Raw genomic sequence first — 23192 nt, 5'->3', positions numbered from 1 at the left:
CAGAGTGTGGTACAAATTTAACAGGCTCTTACAAATGCTTTAACATTGCATTGTGATATTTGTGTCTTGTTTACCTCAGAAAGCTCATGTTATTACATATTTGCACAGCAGATGCTAAAGATAAACAGTGACTCATGCAATATCCATTATACAGTAACAGATTAAAGTACAGTAATTGATGCTCCAAATATCTGTCTTTGTATTTCTGCCTTCTAAACTTTGTTTCCCTTTTGTCTCCGGCAGTGTTATTGAATGTGTGTGTGTGTGTGTGTGTGTGTGTGAGTGTGTGTGTGTGTGCACGTGTGTCAAAAATATATAAACCGAAATTAAATAGAATTTAATCTGTATAGCGATGCTAGCTTGACCCAATTAAAATAAATACATACATAAAAAAGTGCTGTATAAAAGAGGGGAGAACATTTTTGGCTGCTCTATATTGCTCAACAAAGCGTTACATTGTTTGCTAGCTGTTGTTGGCTAGCTATCTAAAAAGCCTAGGCTAGCCTAGTCAGCCTTCTCATGATAGCTCGGCACAGATGGTTTAATTTCTCCTCTTTTGAGAAACATTTGTCGACCAAATGATCAGATGGAGTGAAAAGACAAACAACATAAAACTCAACTTGGTTGAGTCTGTCCCTTAAATTTATTCAAGGAACTGGATTATTTTTTCTCAGTCCATCTCAAAAAGGCAGCTAGAGTTAAACCTTCTTAGTGTAAGTTTAAAGTCAAGACAGGGTAGCAGTTTAAATTTGAGTTTTGATGCAACAGAATTAAATTTAATCTAGAGTTACAGAAATTAGATGCCTAAAACTGGGTCAAAGCAATTATATTTTTATTAACAATTGATTAATTCATATTATTTTAGTCTCTGTATGACAGCAACAGTAATATAAAAGATAACTAGGACACACAAAACAAAAACCCATTCATACTCTCTTTTATTGTGCTGTATTGACCCAAAGTAGGTTAATTTTGACCCAGTGATTTTTGGTGCATGGGCGGATGATAAATGGTAATATGGAACTATCGCCCAGTGCTACACTTATGTAAACTCATAATCCCCTACATCACGTGTGACATGTAGACCTTTTTTTTTTCTCAGAGTGGTGAGGCATGAATTGACCTTAACAAGTGAGACCAGGAGCAGCGTGTGCCAGAGGTTTATTTTTCCCCAACAATAGGAGGAATGAATGTACACTATATTTGATCCAGCTCACAGCAACATAGGGAAAACATACTTCTGAATATGAGCTTGTATGTGTGTGTGTGTTTGTGAGAGAGAGAGCGAGAGAAAGGCAGAAGCCAAACAAAATTTGAAAAACAGCAGCATCTTTGTTGTTTTCGGTTTACTGCAAATCAGCGCGTACGCTGCGCTCGCTTTGCAGCGACAGCCTGGATTGACTTTGAGGACTTACACATTAATGCTTGTATGTGTGTGTGTGTGTCTATGCATTCATGCATCTGTGTGTGTGTGTGTGTATGTGTGGGAGAGCTGAAGACAGAAGGGGGCTCAGGAGGTGTTGACTGCGGAGATTAAAGAGGAATTAGAGAGAGCAGAGCAGAGGGAGGCGCAGAGCAACACGACGGAGAGATTCTCTGAATATTCAAATCTCTCATTTTAATTCTGCTGCAGATTACTGAATCTTTCATCTCTGAAGGAAGGATCGACCTTAGGTTGTTTGACTGTGTGTGTGTGTGTGTGTGTGTGTGTGTGTGTGTGTGTGTCTGTTTGAAGCATGTATAGTGACAGACCGGCTCAAGGCATTTTCCATGTGATTGAAATTGTGTTTTTTCCCTTTGTATTAACACTTACAACAGCACATTGTATCTTAACACAGTGTTATCAACAATGTTTTATTGCTACCCCCCCTGAGGGCACTACAGTCCATGTTTTACACTAACATAATAGCTAAATACATATCTAACTCATTTGTAGACTGGGCACATACAACACAAGCAGCAGCCGTAATGCCTCAGAGCTGTTGTTGCTCGCAGAATTACTGAATATAATGTAAGGCTTCCTGTGTGAACATGGCCTCTGAACTGGACTTCCCCTTCATCATACCACTCATTTCTCACACACATGTACCCTCGAAAATGTTAACTTCTCAGATGCCCCTGGTTTATTTCTCCCTCTCACTCTATTTAAAATTTGTCTCTCGAGGATAAGCGGCTGGGTTTGCATTCTTCCTGCCTCCCACAGTAGCACCGCTTCTGTTAACGCCAATATCCAGCTGCTGCATACCACAGCAATCGGAGCTTGGAGCACCGGCAGAATTACAGACATATAGCAGACAGTTGAGTTTCCCCCAGTATACAATATCTTCCCATCAACTTGTGAGAAACAGGAGATATATGTATAAGTAGCGTGAGTGTGTGAGATTATGAGAGTTCCGCACTCAGATCAGATTTCTGGAGATCCATATCTTCCCTCACAGAGGACAGAGGAAAGCTTTTCTCAGCAGGGAGAATGAAGACATGTGGCATTTTGGCAGAACACATTGCAGACTTGTCGAGGTTGGTTAATTAAGCGGCCTGACATAGGTGAGTAGTGGCAGCCAGGGCTCAGGAAATCCTCTGTCAGATGTGCAAATGGGCCGGCATACAGATGATGTGCTCGCAGGAGCAGAGCAAAGAGAAGAGGCTGTTTTTATTACGTTTTTGTCGTAAAATGCATATCCAGGGAAATGCTTGTAGATTGCTGCTGCAGACTAATAGAGATATTTAACCAATTCAGTTTTCAAAGGACTTTTTGCTGTTGTTATTCCCTGTCCAAACATTGCCTTAAAGCAGCGATATGTAACAAAAGTGAGTACTGCACTCCAAATAGCGAGCTGGAGCCATAGACAATTTATTAAACAGGCTGAAATCCTATTTAATAGACAGTCTATGGTTTATGTGAGCTGTGCCTCCTCGCTCCCTCCTCCCCAGACTCAAGGAAGTTCAGGCAGGAACACTGCAGGAGCGCATGACAAACTCAACATTTTAACTCGTTTGATGCGTCCTTAATCTCTGATTACATATTTACTGCGGTAAATAGTTCTATTTTGACTTTTCTTTAAAGTAACAGGGACAAAAACGATTGATTTTGGTCTCTTCAGTTGTCAGTATGATAAATACCTGAAAACCCACTCGATTCATAATCTGATCAAAACCTGCTGTTGAACCATGTAAGAAGCCTTATGTATTCAGATGAGACTCCTCTTCCCTTCCCTTATACACCTTCTATATTTCTTACAGTATATGTATTTAGTCTTGATCGCCTAATTGCTCTTTGAATTGATTTTTATTCACAGCTACAGGAACTACAGACATGTTTAATTATGTTTTCAGTGTACAGTTGCATAACATTGTACATAGACCTTACTTTATGCTACTGTTAACAAGGGAGGTAAATTGCCCCTAGAAACAAAGTCTCGTGGTTTTCTCATGGGTTTCTTGGTATAGACATGTTTAGTCTAAGACGTTCAATATAAACATTGTGTGCAGGGCACTTTACACCAGGGTGTTGAACCTTGTGACATCTAAGGAAAGTAGTCGGCTCACGAGGCTGGACAACTAGTCGTTCTTAGTAAATTATAGAGTGTTTTCATCAATTCAGTCCATTTTGGAAGTGCTGAATTTGGTTGAAGAGGGAAGGTTTAATTGCTTATATATTTGGGACAGATCAGCATTTTGATCCAAAAGGTTGTACCAGCTAATTAAAAATAAAAAAAGTAGTTCACTATTTTGGGATTGGAAATATAAGTCAGGTTGTCGTTCCAAGACAAACGAGTCAGTTCATACAGATCTTCACCTCCTATTAACTGCTGTGAGGTTGGGGGATCTGACAAATGTATTGTCCATCAGCAACTGTCTGAGTCCATCGCTGGTTGTCTTTGGGGGGCTATTTTTATAATTTTATTTTGTTAATTTAATGGTCTGCAGTACAGTGCACACTACACCACTGGGCCGCCAGGTGAGTCCACTGAGCTGGAGGAAGAATGAGAGGAAAACAGCCTGTAGAGTCACATCTAATGCAGTGAATTAAGAACTTATTTCACCCAAAGCAGAGCTGCTGATTGTTGGATCAGTGTAAAAACAGCTTCCACACATTTTCCTTAACCTTTATGTGGTTTAAACATCCTAAAGACAGCTTGAATTGATTATTTAGTGTGTAATTCATTCTGTTCTTTATACCCAGTACGTCCAAAATGGCCAAAAAAATGTTTTAGGATGCTGATACAAACTTCTGTCTCAGCCCCAGATCACAGCAGTGAGTCCCTCGTGTGTGTGAGAGACATACACTTTATGTAATTTGCCCACAAAATATGTGTGCTTGCATTTGTGTGTTCTTTACGACTCTGTACATCTGTGTGTGTGTGTGTGTGTGTAGAATGTAGAAGACAGTGGTCACCATTTGTTTTCTGCTTTAACTCCCTTTTCTAATTAGAACAGTACTTCACCCTGGGAATACTTCAATACCGCAGCTCACCGCACACCAGATCACTGCATGTGTGTGAGTGTGTGTGTCTGTGTGTGCATGTGGGACAAAAGCCAAACTAATGTAGAAAAACAGCAGCCTCTGTGCCTTTTCCTAGTTGAGGAGACATGATTTAAAGCTGTTTCCTCCTGCTCTTCTACTTGTCATTTTCCCTCATGCCGTCTCTCTGTCTCTCACTTGTGCTCTCTTTGTAGTCTTTGATCACTTGGTGATCTATTATTTTTTCGTATTATGATCAAGGGACATCTTCTGACTTTATTGCAGCTGCAGAAGCACTGTGATATACTGTCCATATATCTTTCATTAGTTAACTTGAATTTTTATGGACTGGTTTGATTTATGTGCTGCAGCATGTTGTCAGTGCTGCCCCGATGGATTTATTAATTTGTTATCAGTTAGAGTGCAACTACACTGTTCTGTTGTGTGTTCATTTGAGACTTGAGACTTAAAGGAGTGATATGTAACAATTGTGTGCAATTGTGAGCAATGCAGTCCAAATATATCATAAACTAGACTTAAGGAAGCTCAGGCAGGCTGCAGAAACAATGCAGGAGTGCAAGATAGGTTGATTTGACAATAACAGACAATGGCAAGCCCTATACTGTAAGTTGATCAGCTGTTAATAACTGTCAATTGTCTGTCAGTGTAAACGTAAGCCTGTTACCCAGAACATGCATTCATTTGAAATGTAATTCATGTGAAACAGGCAAACAAAAACAATAATGCCTGCCCAGAACGGAAATTTCAAAGGAGGACACTGCAGCTGTAGCGTTGTTGTGACAGAAGCGAGAAGTACAACTAAACATGTTTCATGAATCTCTGATAGCATATCACGGTCATTTTATGTTTTACTACAGTAAATATATTCCAGATTTCTCCTTTAAGATGGAAGTTTGGATTTCGGTGCTGCCTGTGGGTTTTCAGATTTGTCATCTTTCATTTAGTGGACACGGGGTGCAATTCTAGTTGCCATCCATGTCGCTACATTCAAGCTACATCAATGGAATTCCTAAACAAAACCTGACAGAGAGAAACTGTCTCCAACAAATGTCTGTCTATGTCTGTGAGGCACCAACGGGCCACACTGTTTAGACTCCCTGTGCTTTATAGATGGATTATATTTGGAGCTCCTGTGATGTGGACAGAAAAGAAACTAAAACAAAAGAAAGACATAAAACAAATCCACTGTTGACTGTGCCCTCTGCACTGCTTTGTCCTAAATAGATAAGCTCACTTGGTGTCCAAAACGGATAAAGAAAGGATAACACAAGCAAAAGGAAATCAACAAAAGATTACTCACAATTGCTATTTTAGACAGGCCAGGGGTGACATCTGATATCTGTGGTCCCTCTAAATTGTGCGACGAAGAAAGTAGGACTTTGCAAAACAAATCCTGAGACACACAAAAGATCTGCATTAGGACTTCCTGCCGTACTTGTCTCTTCTCAGATGTTGAAATCAACTGCCACTAATGTGCAGAATTATAAAATCCCCATCTATAATTGTGTTAGAAGAGCATCTTTATATTAGAAAACGATGCAACAGGATATACATTAGACATGGGCCCATTACAATGTTTATTTGAAAAATTGTGAAAAGGCCTGTAAGCAGATTAACAGCCAAAAAGCCTGGCTCACTGGGTCATTATCAGACCCATTATGTGCATTAGGCTAACACAAAACTTCTTATTGGCATCCGGTTCCAGTGTGTTGGCGGAGTGTTTGTCTCCTCACATGCTCTTATGCTGGATCATAGTTGATAATTATCTGGGATTTTAGTGCTTCTTATGTTTGCTTATATATATTAGCACCATATGATATTATATCATTGTTTTTATGGACTGGAGCCCTGATTATTTTTATTATTGTCTACTATCTTTGATTGCTGAGGAAATGGGCCATAATGAACAACGCTCTCTGGCATCACGCCTCAGATTTTAGTCTAGTCTAGTCCTGCCTTGCGATGGCTCACTCAGAGGAACCATTTGGGACTTTAGATGGATCCACATTTTAGGCAGCAGTAGTGAAGAATAAGACAAGGGTCTGTGTTTTCTTTTTCAGCAAAATAGGATATTATGATACCTTTTCAGTATCACGCAGGGTTCAACATTTTCACTTGACTTGTCTGGCAAGTCAGAAACCTACTTTCCCAAAGTCAAATTCACTTGACCCTATACAAGCCATTTTATTTATGAGTACAGTGGTTATCGAATAATTCCTTCAACAAGTCATATCCGTGTGGTACTGTGTACTCAGGTCAGTCCTGTTCTTCTGTTGAAGACCAATCTCATTGGAGTAGGGCATGAACTGTGTTGTTTTGGAAACATGTTACGCTGTGGTAATCAATCTTAGAATTACCTGACTTGCCTCAAAGACCCTGGAGGAGGGGTCTTGGCTGCCGTTCAAGCGAGTTGCTGCCAACTGTTGTTATGGCATTCCAGCACTGTTTTTCGCAATCTTGAGTTGGCTTTGAGAAACCACTGTTTTATCCGCCTTGCTCTCAAATATTTGACAAATTGCGCAATATGGAGTTGTGTGTGGAGTTGAGTTTCACCCACATATTCTAACGCCACCCAACTAAACTCCTCTTTCCAGGATAACTGAAATGCTTGCTTGTGCTTCAGCTTATGAACTTTGTCTTTACCCAACGCCATTTTCTTCTTTTATCACTCCTCATCTACTTCCACCATCAGCTCCAGGAAAAAAATAAAGTGTTTGATTCTTTTTCCCCACTTGCCTAGCTGGGCAAGTGAGTTGCTAGATTAACTAGTCTAATGTGGCTTTTTACTTGTTCCTGCCAGCTAGTATTGAAAGCACTAAGACAATGATCTTATTCAGTTCAGTTCAGTCTTCATTATTTTGCTGAGATCTGGCTTGTAGAAGAGCCAGACAGTGTTAAAACGTTCTGTTCCAGCTCTCTGACCAGCTCAGCTGATTTCCCTTCTGCCAGTATCATTCCTTGCCTCATTTTGCAACAGGTCAGCAGGCCTGTTTTGACCGTGCTGCTCCTGCATGTGGTTTGCACCTGATCATGCCTGCCCGTGATGCACCTGTGGTCCGTACTGTTACAGAAAATGGTATCCCCAGCTTTGATGATGCAACATTGACATAATCTGAAAGCAGACATTTTCGGCAGCATCCGATTGTTTCAGTTAGTGTCCTGGAATGAGCAGTGCTACATATCTAATGTCTCTTTTTTATCCTACATGTTAAATATGTAATCCTACACCTGTAAATGATTTGAAATGACATCATATATGTTTTGGCCTTAACCGCTTTCTGCACGTGGTTTGAGCATGTGTCCATGCTGGTGATCCTGCTCAACTGTGTGACTCTGGGGATGTTCCAGCCCTGTGAAGATGTCAGCTGCCAGTCAGAGTGGTGCCGCATCCTACAGGTCAGTACAACGCCCTCACCCTTGTAACTGGAAACTCTGAGCACATTATCTTACATGGCAAGTTTTGTGTGCTTACTCTCTATCAAAGCACATGACTAAACTTCACTCTATTTATTAAGCAATGTCTTGGTCCTGACAGCATCACTGTCATGCTAATAATGATAGTAATGCACTCCCTCTCATGTATTATTGCAATTATACGACAGTTACCAACAACATAAAATAAATAATCAAACCGTGTTCATATCATGTGACAATGACAAAAACAATCAGTCACATGAGTAGATTTCCCATGTCAAGAAACTTAGTTTACTACTCCAGCAAGTAGGCTGACCCTGCAACAGTGACGATTGCTAGTCCCTGTTGAGTCAGTCTTGGAATTTCCTAAACTGAATAAATTGCACACATACAAACACAAAACTGCCTTGCTTGCTCAATCTAAGATATCCACTGTAAAACATGAAATTGACATGGACAGATTTAGCTCCTATGTCCACAAACTTTTAATATATTTTTAAGCTAGTAGCACCCGTCACACCTCAGAGCCTCTGTGTGATCCAAACATGTCCAATAACCCCAGAGCACTGTCAAGTTCAAGTTTAAAAATTTAATGAAAAAAGATAGATATCCAAAATTCATAGCATGTTTTTATCTAACGAAATATTCTGCTTTCACTCATATTTGTTGACGTTTAACCTTTCAAATGCGACCCTCACTGTCATAATTAAAATTGCGATTGCAAAAGTGTTCTAAATGTCAACTTGCTAGGACGGAGCTACCTGTTGTATAATGGAAGATTTAAATAAGGTTAAATAAATGTGCCAGACTATGTGCAATGTGGGCACTAAATGTGTTTCCATATGGTAGCAATGGCATGGGAGGTGACATAATGTGACTGTAAAGTCATGTGCCATGTTTTGATTTTTACTCAACCAACAGTCAGTGCTCTTGTGAATAAAAAGGAAGATTCTAAGACAGTGTCACTCACAGGGCCAAATGTAAGGAACGCAAAAGACTCATGCTAATTAATTGTAAATAAAATGTTCATTTCACCCCAGGGATTGGTTTCACATTCTGCTTTAATTTGTTGTGGAGTGGCTGCAAGAACCATAACAATAATAAATCCAATTCTTAAATAAATGGTAATGAAAACGTCTTCCATTCTGTCTCCTGTCTCACTTGTCTCATTTGCTTCAACGTGCTGTCACTGTAGAGTACTGTTGATTCTTAGTGCACTGAGATGCACTCATTATATTCAAATACAGACGCTCTTTTTGCTGTGGTAGATGTCTAATTAATTGAGACACAGCCATAACCGTGCTAAGCCAGAGGTATTCCCTGCTGGGATGAAACTAACTAATGGAGACAAGAATTTCTTTTCAGACAACCTCCATGGCACTTCTGCCACTTCTTTCAAAACGGGTCTGCATATTGAGGAGGAAACTTAAAAAGGATTTGACCTTTCTTTGTTGACAAGAAGCCAGTTTCCTCTTGTTACTGTTGTCCGTGTTAAACATGAATCCTCTCTGTATGTTTGTTTGTTTTTCAAATTCCTTCAGGTATTGGATGACTGTATCTTTGCTTTCTTCGCTGTGGAAATGGTCATCAAGATGGTGGCCCTGGGAATTTTTGGCTCCAATTGTTACCTTGGCGACAAGTGGAACCAGCTTGACTTCGTCATCGTTATGGCAGGGTTAGTATCCCACAATCCTTTCTGCTCGTGCCCACACATTGCTCAATTTTCTCTCTCATCTGCAGCTAGACAATAGCAATGTGCTTAGAATAAAATAACATCTTATTGAACAAGAAGTAAACAGTCAGCCCAGCACACAAACAAGCAGGCACATACACTCTGTTTTCTCCAACAGGAGTGAATATGGTTCACATGACACAAAGGAATGTGTTTATGCCTGCAGGTGTAGGGATGTTAAAGACTAATGATTTATCAATTAATCAACACTGAGATTTTAACCTAATAAAATTGTACTAACTGACAATATATGATTTTTGTGTACCGGCCGAGATTTGTTTTGGTCTGTTAGTCTAGTTAGTCTTGTCAGTCTGTCTGCCCCTTTTTTGAACCCACTAGGCGCATCCATGTTGAACAAAATTTTGAATATGGTTAAAAATTCACATTTTAAGTTAGCTAATGTTTAAAAAAAACACTAGTTAACAAACGAGCAAATCTATATCAATCATTTAACTAGCTGGATAGTTGGCTAATGTTTTGCTCTGTAAAACTTGTTAGCAACAGTTGTAAATTACATCCAATAGCCAATTTCTGCAAAACACTAGCTTACTAGCTAGCTAATCTAAAGCAATCCTTAGCTTGCTAGTTAGCTAGTGTTTTAATAACCAACTTAACATGTGACTACATGTCTTTTTAACTAGTCCCCCAACAGCATCTTCTAACCATTTTCACAAACTGGTTTTCTTTTCAACATAGATGAGCCTAGCAATAGCATATCTTTACAGGAAACAAATAATTAGAAAGTTGGCCAAGGTTCCCATGGGTGCCAAGCTTTATTGGACCACAGAGCAAAGAGGGGTGGGTCAGTTGTGCCCCATTTGACATTGGTTTCTTTGGCAGAGCCATTTGTTGAATAGGGAGTGGCAGAAAAAGGTAGCCGTTTCAAGACTTTTATTGTTATATTATTCTGTTTATTTGCACTTTATTAGTTGTTGTTGTTTCACACAGTGCACCAGGTCTCACTAGAATTGTTTAAATAACACTTGTAAAAAAATGTTTCATTTGCACCGTCTTTAAGGGAATAACATGTTGATTCCACCCGGCACGGATTCATTGCATTCCTGCTGTAACATGGCTGCAAGAGCTGATTGCAGCCATTCTGGACAATACTTGTGATTCCACCAGAATCATCCCAGGACCGAATCTCTGCTGTGCTCTGCTTCAAATATGTGCTGAATCTATTTTTGACGGAGGCAGCGTCGAGCTGCACTGAGCAGATCGAGCAGGCAGGCAGTCAGATTCAGGGAAGACATAGATAATCCATTCAATTATCAAAATAAAGCACCCTGTGCAGACCCCTGGTCATAAAAACTGACAAAAAATCCATTTAATTATAGCCTACCCATGATAGAAGCACAAAAATCAAGGAAAAATTACCAAATCGACAAAATCTAAGCAAGTCAACAAAATCAGGCTGGCAAAGTGCTCTGCTTCTGAAGTGCTCCTAATAGTGTATGAAGAAGTGCAGAGGCTGGATCAAAATACAGCATCATAGAGCCGTGCCCTGTGCAATTAAGGCGTAAAGGTGCAGCAATGTGGATATATGTAGCTTCCACATGTAAACATTAGGCCCGACCATGCTATAATGCTGCAGTCAGGCATTTATAACATGACATAACATGTGACAACAAACAACAGTCTACTGAAATTAAACAAAGAGAAGAAAAGATAGACAAAACAGTTAACCTTTACTTATTCCCAGAAAAGAGATGTTCAGTACAATATGTACCAGTCTAAGCAGCCTCTAAATGCACTTATCGGTAACCAAGACTTGGAAACTGGAGGAGGCTCTTGCTGTTAGCTGCACTAAAGGCTGTGGCCACTATATGCTGTAGGTTGAGGCGAGGGCAGGACCCAATCAGCAGTAGACAGCCCTTTAGCTACTCCCACACTCCAAGGGCTGAGCCAGTATGACCACAGACACATTTCCTCACGCAGGCAGCCAGCACAATCACAGACCATAACTGACTCCCTCTGCCTGCTTGTCACATTTATGATGTTTGGGTGCTGCTGCACAGAGGAAAAGAGCTTCTGACTCTATGTAATTAAATGCCACATGTACAGTAATTATGTGGGTAGGTGCCATTATGAGCATTATTATATTTTTGATGTTCCAGTTTTCTTGTTGTTGCTTCATGATGTATGTGTGTGAATGCATGCAGCAGTGTATTTGAAGTAAAACTTTCTCTCCCTCTGCTTTTCTCTGTCTCCAGGGTGATGGAGTATTCTCTGGATGGCCACAACGCCAGTCTGTCAGCCATCCGTACCGTCCGAGTGCTCAGGCCACTGCGGGCCATCAACAGAGTGCCAAGTGAGTCCATGTTTGAATCTTTGCGGGGATGGCCTGACCTTTCTTGATTAGCGATGAGCACTTTTTATCCACCTGAGGTCATTTGCTCTTTTGCTCAGTGCTCACAGTTTAGCTCTCTGGAGTGGTCCGCTGAACTTGCTACCCAAAGCCCTGATGGTTTTCATTCTAGCTACGTGTAAATGAATTTAACTGAGAGGAAACAGAAATGTCTGCTACAAGATTTGCAAGGCACATTAAAATGCGCACATATATTAAACATAGTTAAAGGTGCAATATGTAACAATTGCATGTCCAGTCAAAATAGCGAGTTGGAGCCATAGACGGTATATTAAATAGGTTGAGATCCTATTTAATATATGATCTATGGTTGAAGTGAGTTGTTTCCCCCAGCCCCCTCCTCCTCCTCCTCAGACTCAAGGAAGCTCAGGCAGGCTGAAGGAACACTGCAGGAGTGCAAGACGAGCGCAACATTGTAGTTTGACAATGAAAAGCGATGATGAGTGCTCTACTATAAGATGATCAGCTGTTTTTAACTGTCATCTGTCAACATAAAGCTAAGCCTGTTATCCTGAAAACAAAAGTCCACTGATCCAAAAGGACACACTCTGAGTTACGGCCTGCCAGACTCCATTAATATATTGCTCAATTTAACCAATATAAAAAAATCTAAAACTTTAAAGACTTTAAACTAGTGATTGAGAGCGTTAACTCTTCTAATGAGTTTATGGTCTCAATCACAAAATTGTTTACTGAGGTCATTCATTAAATGAGAAGTAGGGTAATTTTCTGCATGAACTGCATACAATCTGACTTCTTCTGCAGCCAGTGGAGTCACCCCCTTCTTTAAGGTTTTAAGGTACTTCTGCATTGGCTTCAGTTTTCCGACCCTATGGCATTTATTAGTTTTGGACTCTGGGAAAGTGGGGAAAAACTTAAGTTGTTTGGAGCCCCTCTGGGGTACTCTGCATAATTTTTTGCTACATGTTTGGTTTCTCAACATTGACAATATCTTAGGGAGGTTCGACATTGTCATATTAGATTTATATTTTTCCACTATCCTACAGAATATGCATTTTATTTAAGATTACTGTAATGCTGTGCTGTATTATGTTAGCCACCTGTTATCATTCAACACCTCTGCACTGAGCAGTAAAAAAACAAAACTACACTGACAAAATGTGATGTTTTGCTGTCTATATTCTCCCTACTCAACAGCAGTTTGACTGATGATCCAGGACTTGCTTGCTCACTTCCAGAGGTTGTACAGTACAGTACAGCGCCGTTGCTGAGTGAGAACTCGCACATAGTTTGTCATTTTCCTAAAAGCTCTGTGACAGAGGTGGCCATGAATCCACAGCTAAAGAGGATCGCCAGACAATGGTGTCATAACAACGTACAAGATTATTAACCAGCATACATTAGGCAAGCAGCCAAGCTGTTTTTCAGATTCAGACTACCAGTATTGGCATTTTGCGCTTCCTTATAAAGGTTTATGAACTGTGTTTAAATTTAAGACTTTCTTTCTTTCTTTCTTGCACAGTTTCATATCAATTTATTTAGTATTTGCTTTCTGGTTAAATGGATTTTATCGTTCTTAAAACAATTTATCAAAAAAAAAAAAAAAAACAACTCTTCTTACAACATCAGTGAATGCATGGGAGTACTGGCACATGAATGGTATTTGTAATATTCTGACTAAGTATGTTGTCAGAGTAATAAATGCATGCTAGAAGTCTAGCTGCAGCGAGCCAAAAGACTCTGTGTGTGTGTGTGTGTGTGTGTGTGTGTGTGTGCGCGCGCGCACGCATGTGTGCATGTATTTGAATGATGACCCCACTTTCCCAGAATAAGCCAGTTGTCAGCATGTGACTCAGGTTGACCTAAGATTCTCCTATGTAAATGATGATGTTATATGTTTTTACAAGTGTGTGTGTGTGTCATTTTTGTTTTGTGTGTGTGTGTGTAGGTGTGTGCTTTGGGCGCTGCAGATAACCCAAACACAATCATAAAGCATGGCAGGTTGTCTGTTTCTCTCAAGCTATCATCACAAACAGTCTCACACACAGGGACACACACTTTTTTTGTCCTACTCCTGTGAGGACTGGGTGTAACATTAACCTTATCGCTAAGCTAACCATAGCCCTGAGAAACAATCTCTACAGCCATGGACGAGGTGAAGTAAAACTTACATTATTGTAACAAGTTTTCAGTTGCTCCCTGAAGAGTCTGACACAGAGAGGCAGACGGAGAGAAGAAAGAGGGAAAAAATTGAAATGAGGGTGACAATGAGAGGTATTACTTGGGGCTGGAAACTCAAGGTCGGTGTACATACAGACAGACACAAACATACCCCAGAGCCCACAGACTCACATACTCACAGGTGCACACAATCAGACACCCCGGAGATATTTAACACCAGCTTACTTCCTTCATTTGTCCTCTCTGGTTTTTTTTTTCTCTCTCTCTCTCTTTTAGACTCCATCTCATATTTCTTTCTCATCTGCTTTGTGATCAGAGATGGAGTGTTTATGGGTGCAAGCCAGCCAGGCTAACAGCCAGGTTAAACTTTTCTACTTAGCGTCTCTGTTTGTCTCTAACTATTCTGCAATCACTCTGTCTCTGTTTTCTTTTCTGCCTAAGTGGAAGGGAAGTATCCATTGTTAGACAGATGCTGATGTGTTTTTGTGCTGTAGCCTGGACACAGTAAGTGCTGCTCTCTGGGCTCTATTCTCATGGTGGTGCAACCACCAGTACGGGGCAAATGTGCTGACATGAGGAATAAAGCTAAAATGTAAATGAACAATTTAAATTAAAGGAGAAATCTGTTATGTATTTACTGTAATAAACCATAGACCACAATACGTCATCAGAGATTAAGGAAACATGCTAAGTTGAAATACTCACCTGCAGTGTCTAATTACAGTTGAGATTTATACTGAATGTTCACCAAATGAAGTGCCTGTTTATGACTTGTAACATATCATTAATAATCTTTTAGAAGAACTCCAGAGTGTGTGTTTTCCAAGCAGTGGGTCTTAGCTTTACATTGACAGACAACTGACAGTTATAAATAGCTGACCAAATTATAGTGGAGGAGTCCAAATAGCGAGTTGGAGCCATAGACGGTATATTAAATAGGTTGAGATCCTATTTAATATATGATCTATGGTTGAAGTGAGTTGTTTCCTCCAGCCCCCTCCTCCTCAGACTCAAGGAAGCTCAGGCAGGCTGAAGGAACACTGCAGGAGTGCAAGACGAGCGCAACATTATAGTTTGAAAATGAAAAGCGATGATGAGTGCTCTACCAAGGTGATCAGCTGTTTTTAACTGTCATCTGTCAACATAAAGCTAAGCCTGTTATTCTGAAAACAAAAGTCCACTGATCCAAAAATACACACTCTGAGTTACGGCCTGCCAGACTCCATTAATATGTTGCTCAGTTTAACCAATATAAAAAATCTAAAACTTTGAAGACTAGTGATTGAGAGCGTTAACTCTTCTAATGAGTTTATGGTCTCAATCACAAAATTGTTTACTGAGGTCATTCATTAAATGAGAAGTAGGGTAATTTTCTGCATGAACTGCATACAATCTGACTTCTTCTGCAGCCAGTGGAGTCACCCCCTTCTTTAAGGTTTTAAGGCACTTCTGCATTGGCTTCAGTTTTCCGACCCAGAAGCTCCAATTATTCTACTGTCTGTGGTCCTATGGCATTTATTAGTTTTGGACTCTGGGAAAGTGGGGAGAAACAGGACTTGTCGCTTGGTATTGTCAAATTGCAATGTTGTGCTCATCTTGCACTCCTGCAGCCTGCCTGAGCTTCCATGAGTCTGGAGAGGAGGGGACAGGGGGAAACAACTCACTTTATAGATAGCATTGCTCTTTTTTGGACAGCCAATTGTTACATATTGCTCCTTTAAGCACTCTCCCACTTGTAGATGTGGTGAAATGGGCCCCGATATTTATTATTCTCTTTTGATTTGATCATTGATAATGAACGGCTAATTCTCACAGTATCTGCTGTGTGCAGCTGCTTTACACTTCATTAAATACCTGCAGACTCCTTGAAGGCAGCGGCACAAATATGTTGATAAATCTGCGGAGCCGGTTTGAGAAGGGCCGGTCCAGAGCACAGTGCCACTATGCATGGCTGTCCTGCGTGTTCACCTTCAGTATTAAATCATGTGCAAATACACCAGGCTGCTACGAACTAAGCACACACAGCTCCACACGGATCAGGTGGGTCGGCTGTAATTCAGCGTTCTGTTGTTTGTTGTTGGCAGACATCAGATTCCTGTGGCTCATTAATTCTTTGTCACTGTCTCCTTTCTAACTTTCTTTATAGAAAAAGTGTTGACATTTATTGTTTTATTCTTGAAATGCAAATGCTGTTGTGTCACGTTTAACAAAAGTTAAACAATGTTTACTTTATGAGCACATAAAAAAAATACTCCCTTGAAAAAAAAAAAAAAAAGACAAGTGGCAACTCAGGTACTTGTGTCATTGTGACTCGGTTTTGTCCACATACATAAAACTCACCAAAGCTGTTGTTTTCTGTCTGGGCTATCTGTGACCTCTCAACTCACTCATGTACATTAAACTTATGAAGGTCTTGGATTTTTGGAATTGTTTTGATTATAAGGCATAAATGTGAAATTACCAACAGTATTACAAAAAAAAATCCAAATATATATAGTGAGTCACATGATATACTGTTGAGGAAGGCTCTGCTCCAAGGCAGTATTTTTAGTTATTAGTGTAATTACAAATGTCAGTGTGATTTAGAGGGTTTTTGTTTTGTTTTCTTTGTTTTTTTTGTTTTGTTTTTTTTTTTACTTCTGGAAGTTCTGGTTTCATATCTGTCTCTGTATCTGTATTTGGATAGAAGACCAGAAGTCTGTGTGGTTTATATTTGACGTCACGTTAAATCGGACAAATCCTGTTTTTTTCTAACCTCATACTCATTGGTAATGACACTGATGTGCTTCTAAACCATCAATCAATCAGTCATCAATATTGAAATATAATGAATTATGAAATATATTTCCATACTGTTCTTTTCATCTGTCCCTCTCTCTTATGTAAATTTTTAACTAAACTAAGTCGTATGAACTAAACTCCAGGACCTGCTTTTAACTAGGGAACATTAAACAGAATCACTGAAGCTGAAAAAAAAATGTTTTATAAATCCAAAGATTCGGTTTTACATTTAAAAAAAAGAACCCTTTACAGTAAAGATATCAAAAATATCCTTTAGTTGAGGGGGAATCATCTTCCAATCAATCATCTTCCAATTCCAATGATGCTGCGTTCATGTTTCTTGATGTGTTAATCTTTTGGAAATAGTTTTATCCTGAAAAATATTAAGAATATTTGGATGGAATAATATTTGTTTTTGCTTTCCTGATAATGTTTAGTATTTGATTGTATCTACTAATGTGAGCACAAGCTGGCAACTTTTCCAAAGCATTCTCTCATGTATACCATCAGGAAAGCAGAGATATGAGCAGATATAACCCCCGTCTTTGCAGCTACTTGGATTCTTCACAGTAGATCCATAGTGTCAAACCATAGACACTGTAACTTAGGTTTTATTGTTGTTCATGTTCTAAAACATGGCATTCATTTCTGAGGCATGAGGCTAATCCAGCTAATCAAAACATTTAATTTAAATATGAAATTTGAGCTCATACAAACCGCTGCAAATTTTGTGACAAAACTGGCAAATGGACTCAGTGACCCCCCCACGGCCCCTGTAGTTCCAGCTGGGGGATATTATGTCCCAAAGTGTGGGGCTGACATGAAATATCCGCCTTGGTGTGCTTGGATAAATCATCATAGGCATCATAGGCAGTTGCCTAATGACATTTCACATGAACATATTTAATTACTCCCAGATCTAATCTAAGAATCAATTTCATGACTTTATTACAAGATCTTATCATGAATTAAAACCTAAAATAATATTTATTGTCTGTCTCAAACTATATATATATTTTTTTTTAAATAGAAATTCAGGCCTTAAGAGTCTGCCACTTGTGTAACCTTCAATTGCATTAGTTTAATTACACCTGCCTTAACAGGGCACATTGTGTAATGCAGTGTCAGTCTAGTTTTAAATCTTTTTGTGTTTTCTACTCTGCTCAGTATCGTTCGAAGCAATCAAATTCAGTATATTGCTGAGTCACATCTCTGTACACAAAATGGTATATGGAGAACCCTTACATATTCTGCATAGGGGATGTCAATGCTGTCAAATGTTTGTGTTTGCTAAGCAGATTTCAGTGCACACTGCATACAGTAAGGCAGCTGTGTACTGTTTGCTCAGCGTGTGCATGTGTATATTACCATGTGCTGAATGCGATGCTCTAGTGTCTCTAGAGTATTACTGCTTACTTCAAGCATGTACACAAACATACTCTTTTCTTCTCCAGTGTCCTGATGAGAAATGTGCATCACTGGAGTGTGTCTAGGCCTCCCTATAGCCTCTATTTCATGAAAAACAGGAAACAGCAAATGAGAATAATAGCGAGTTCTCAAAAGTAGAATAACTCGGTCAGAACAAAAGATAATATGAGATAGACTGGTGGTCAGACAATGACTTAAACAGAATATATGATTGATTTTATGAACATGGTGTAACCCCTGTGCGTCCCACTGATCAGTAGCAATGCTGTGATTTTCTGGTTTCTATTCCACCTCAAAGCCATGACCACATTAGACCACATTAGAACAGGTTCACCTGTCTCGCTGTCACATATCTCACATTAAACACACGCAACTCCCGATCCGCCACCAAACTGTGATCAGTCAGTCATTAAGGAGGGACGGATGGCGGACCGAATGGAGTCATGAATGGTGGATGGACTTTTTATAGTAGACTTTTTTAGGAGATTTAATGCCGTGCCACTATTTAGAAAATGCTGCATTTTCTGGGCAGCATCTTTGTCGGCCGTGAGTGGACACAGAAGCACACATAGATAAACACAATAAGGCGATGCACACTAAACGCTGATGAGTCACTCCCTCCTCGAGCGGGGACAGTTGGTACTTCACAGAGTAGCATCAGAAATCCACTGTCAGGACTATATGTGTATATATGTAAGCAAAAACGAGATGTTCAGACCTTATACATGTATACATTATTAATGTCTCCACAGGTCTTTGTTACTATCTGTTGTAATATCGTGTGTCATATTTACTGTTTATTGTAATTTTAAGTGAGTAATATGTAATTTATTTATCACAATAAATCATAAAATGACCATGATATGTCATTAGAGGTTAAGGAAACATGTCACGCTGAACTACTGGTCTCTCCGACAGCAATGCTGCAGCCAGCATGTCCTTCTGTAAAACTTCCATATAAGGCCGGAGCAACGCTTTTTGTTTGCTCATTTCATACTTACTAGGGTTAAAATTAATGCTGAATGTTTGCCGAATAATCATCTGTGTATGAGTCATAAAAAATCCTAATAATCTTTTCAAAGGAATAGATGTTTATCACAGTTAAATTGAGCAACATGTCACTGAAGTCTGGCAGGCAGTAAGCCAGACAGTCACTGAACTCCAGCTTCAGAGTGTGTATTTTCAGAGCAGTGTGCTTTTGCTTTGAGAATAACCGGCTTAACATTGCATTGACAGGCAACTGACAGTTATAAACAGCTGATATGATAGTGGGCTTGTCATTTTTTTGTCATATTGTCCGACTATAACGTTGTGCTACTGTTGAGTGTCTGTGTAACCTGCAGGCAGGCTATTTAATATGCTGTTTATTGCTCCAGTTCACTATTTGGACTGCAGTTCTCATTTTTGAATGCGAGGGACTTACATATTTCTTCTTTAATGATGGCATTAAGCATGCAGTGTTAGACAAAAAAGGGTGAAACAAAATGGAGGAAGTGTAGGAGCAAGTAGTAGTCATGTTTTTTTGAATGCATCAAGAGGATTTTCTACAGGAAAAGACAAAAAAAAAAAAAAAAACAATTTCCACATTGTGCTAATTTATGCTCCCAAACATGCATAAATAATTAGTGATAATTTTCTGGACAATAGTATGAGTTTAATTTCACTCTGACTCAGTGAAAATGGACTTTGATAATGTTTAGCTTCTGGCACAAAATTTAATTAGAATGTATTATTAAGTGGTGAGCCTGGTGCAGCTAAGGCACATCCTGATAACAGTAAAACTCATAAACAAACCGTAGCATTTGTTTTTGTCTCCCTCCTATCACCAAATGATAATGGATTCAGGGAGAACTGTCTCCCACAGCAGCACAACACAAAAAGTCTGCAGATTAAATTTTGGAGACATAAGGAGATTTAAGTTTGAATTTGCCACTGTCAAAAGTAGCAGCGACACTGAGGAATTGTCATACTGTAAGTGTGGTCAATGTGACAAAGCTGTGATATAAGTGAAAGGGGACGGAACACATTGTGAGGACCTCGGGGACTAGATCCCTGACTCTGCTGACGCTAAACACATCTGACAACTGCGATGGATGCTGCGTGCACGTGGTTAGATAATACTAACCACAGGGAAGCTGCGAGTTCAAACCCCAGGGGACAAAATAACGTCAAACTGTCACTTTCAGTATTGTCATCACTTGTAATTATATTGGCTGTGGGGCTGAAGTTGTGGGTTCCAAGCTCACAAGATCAATAGAGGTTGTCAGGGTGTATGGTAACCAGCGGGCTAGCAAAATGCTAGCTGCTGCACCACATGCAAAACTCAACTGTCAATCATATATGTGAACTTTTGAACGTGTCTGTGCTTGTGCATGTGAGACAGCACGGCGAAAATGTCTCATGGCATCATTACTGTTTGTGTCCCCTGTGTAGGTATGCGAATCTTGGTGACACTGCTGTTGGACACCCTGCCCATGCTGGGAAACGTCCTTCTCCTTTGCTTCTTCGTCTTTTTCATTTTCGGCATTGTGGGAGTCCAGCTGTGGGCGGGGCTACTGCGGAACCGCTGCTTCCTGGGAGAGGACATCAAAACGTAAGGAATCTGGTCTTTAGATAACATGTCTGCATTTATTCTGGCCCCGGAAGTGGCACAAATGGCCCCATGAAACTGTCCCTACACGACCCTGGTAAAATCTTTATTAGATGCACTTTGTTGAGAACAAGACTGGACTCAAGTTCTTTTTTCCTTGAGTAGAGACAAAACAGAAATGAGTGAAAAATACAAACTCCATCCGCAGACTTAGAAGTTGTGATCAATTTTTAATTTCCCCCAACAGTAAAAGTCTACCATCCACCCTGCTTTGCAAGTGCTGTTCTCCACATCCATATGGTGACCAGCACTGCCTCCAGCATACACACATGAAATCTTCAAACATGCTCAGCTCACTTAACTCAAACATGATATTTCTTTCTTCTTCATCCTCTCATTGTTTCTTCCCTTTACTCTCTCTGCTGCTCTCTCTGGTTAGCGTTCATGTTCAGTTGTCATAGGGTGTAACAATCAGCTGTTGCCTGTAGCAAAATCCAGATAATTGTTACTTCTGAGAGTACACAAACTGCATAGCGCCCCCATGATGTAAACTACCGTGTTGCCTCACACACGTACAAGGAGGAGCAAAGAGAGAAAGGCGAAGATAGACAGAGAAATGTGGAATGAGAAATGTGGAATGAGACAAGGCTGTAATTTTAGCGCACTTTTGATACCACGTTACACAGAAAGAGGTCCAAGGCACACAAAGTAGAATAACTTTTCTCTGTTTTTTAGTAGCAATGTGAACACAGTACTGGTACAGAAGAAGTTGCTGAATTTTGTCTTGGTTTACTGCAGCCCAAATTTCAGGCCAAAAAATAAAACTGAACTGAACTGAGGCCTTGAATAAGGACTTTGATACTATAATTAATGGATATTGTATTGTTTTAAACATGTGGTATTGATTAAGTTTCAATACTTTAGTTCTTTTGACAACCTTAGTCCAATGCACCAATAAAACTCATCCTCTTTACAGATGATGTGATTCTTATCTTATCAGTCTTAAGTTGAAGATAAAGTAAAGCCTGAACATATAAAAAAAATTCTCAGCCTGTGACTGTGACCCCAAAGAAAATTAAATGGCAATATTCTAGAAAATAGCAATACTTTTGACAATGTACCAAAAATAAAGAAATTAAAAAAAATAAATTAAGATGAAGACAAAAAGTAAATTATAACATTCCAGAACAGGTTCATATGTCTCCAGGGGAGAAAAATAATTTATACAGGAACAGGATAACTGAACAGAACAAACATCTTGAACAGCCTTGGGTGTAAAATCAGCAAAAACTAAACAATTACTTAACAGACAGAAACATTTCAAACTCATGGGAATGAAGTAATACAACTCCTAAACAGATGTAAAGCTTCTCATTTTCCCAGATTGACAAAATTGCAAATTATATGGGGAATGACCCAAAATGGACAAGGTGCAGACTCTTTATACATGACACAGGACGACAAGGTGCATTTCCTTCCACACTGCACACATTATGAAAGTAAAAAAATAAATAAAACTATTCTCCCAAATTTATCTTATCTAGTCTTGTGATACTTAAATGAAGATCCATCTTTTAAGAGAAGAGCAACAGACAAACAAACACTATCTCCTGAAGACGACAGACACACAAACAGGCACACATACACAAACACACAGAGAAAAGATCAGAGTCACCATTTTAGCCGCGAGCATCGAAATGATACCAAAGAGAAAGAAGAACTGCTTCAGTGTCCGCAACCTCAGGACGCCAAAAATGTCCCTTAGACATCCCTGAACTAATTCTGTTTTTGATGTAATGGTACAAATTGTACCAAAGTTAATGTTGCTGAATCTTCCCCTTCTGCGAGAGCGACAGAGAAAAAGGCAGAACGAGAGCAGGGCCTTAATATTTCATAGCTGAGGCGGCTGTGTTTTCTCTCGCAGAACAAATGGTTGTCTGACCCCCGGTAGAATATGAATCCTAAGTATCTGCAGTATAGCATGTGCACTCAATCAACCTCATGCATGAGCTCTTTCTCCAGTTTGTTTCATAAGGGCGCTAAAATAATCTATACGACTCAGGTCACAGGGAAAATAAGGACAGGAGCATGATGGGAGTCAACCACTAGAAACAAGACTAAGATCCTTTCCCAGACTGGCCCCTTCCCACTAGAGGTTCAAGAGTGAATGTCACTCTACATAAAGGCACACTCACTGTTGTGGAGGACTCTCCACTTTAAAGGGGAGGGTATAAATAAGCAGGTAAACTGTGGG

The 23192-nt window shown here is 39.7% G+C and overlaps 1 protein-coding gene across 2 annotated transcripts in view; it reads left to right on the top strand.

Annotated features, from left to right (window-relative positions):
- Nucleotides 1-7754: 7754 nt before the first annotated feature.
- cacna1ha (calcium channel, voltage-dependent, T type, alpha 1H subunit a) overlaps nt 7755-23192 on the top strand; it is an 83725-nt gene continuing 68287 nt past the window's right edge. For both annotated transcript variants that reach the window (XM_084743353.1, XM_084743352.1), the window contains exons 1-4: nt 7755-7879; nt 9439-9572; nt 11843-11940; nt 20782-20941. In XM_084743353.1, coding sequence (XP_084599479.1) covers nt 7787-7879; nt 9439-9572; nt 11843-11940; nt 20782-20941 — 485 coding nt within the window. In that variant the 5' untranslated portion in view covers nt 7755-7786. The remainder of the gene's footprint in view (nt 7880-9438; nt 9573-11842; nt 11941-20781; nt 20942-23192) is intronic.

The sequence above is a fragment of the Lutjanus erythropterus genome, chromosome 19 (genome assembly GCF_056507025.1).
Source record: "Lutjanus erythropterus isolate fLutEry1 chromosome 19, fLutEry1.hap2, whole genome shotgun sequence".
Classification (NCBI taxonomy): domain Eukaryota; kingdom Metazoa; phylum Chordata; class Actinopteri; order Lutjaniformes; family Lutjanidae; genus Lutjanus; species Lutjanus erythropterus.
This window is presented reverse-complemented; position numbering and strand designations above follow the sequence as displayed.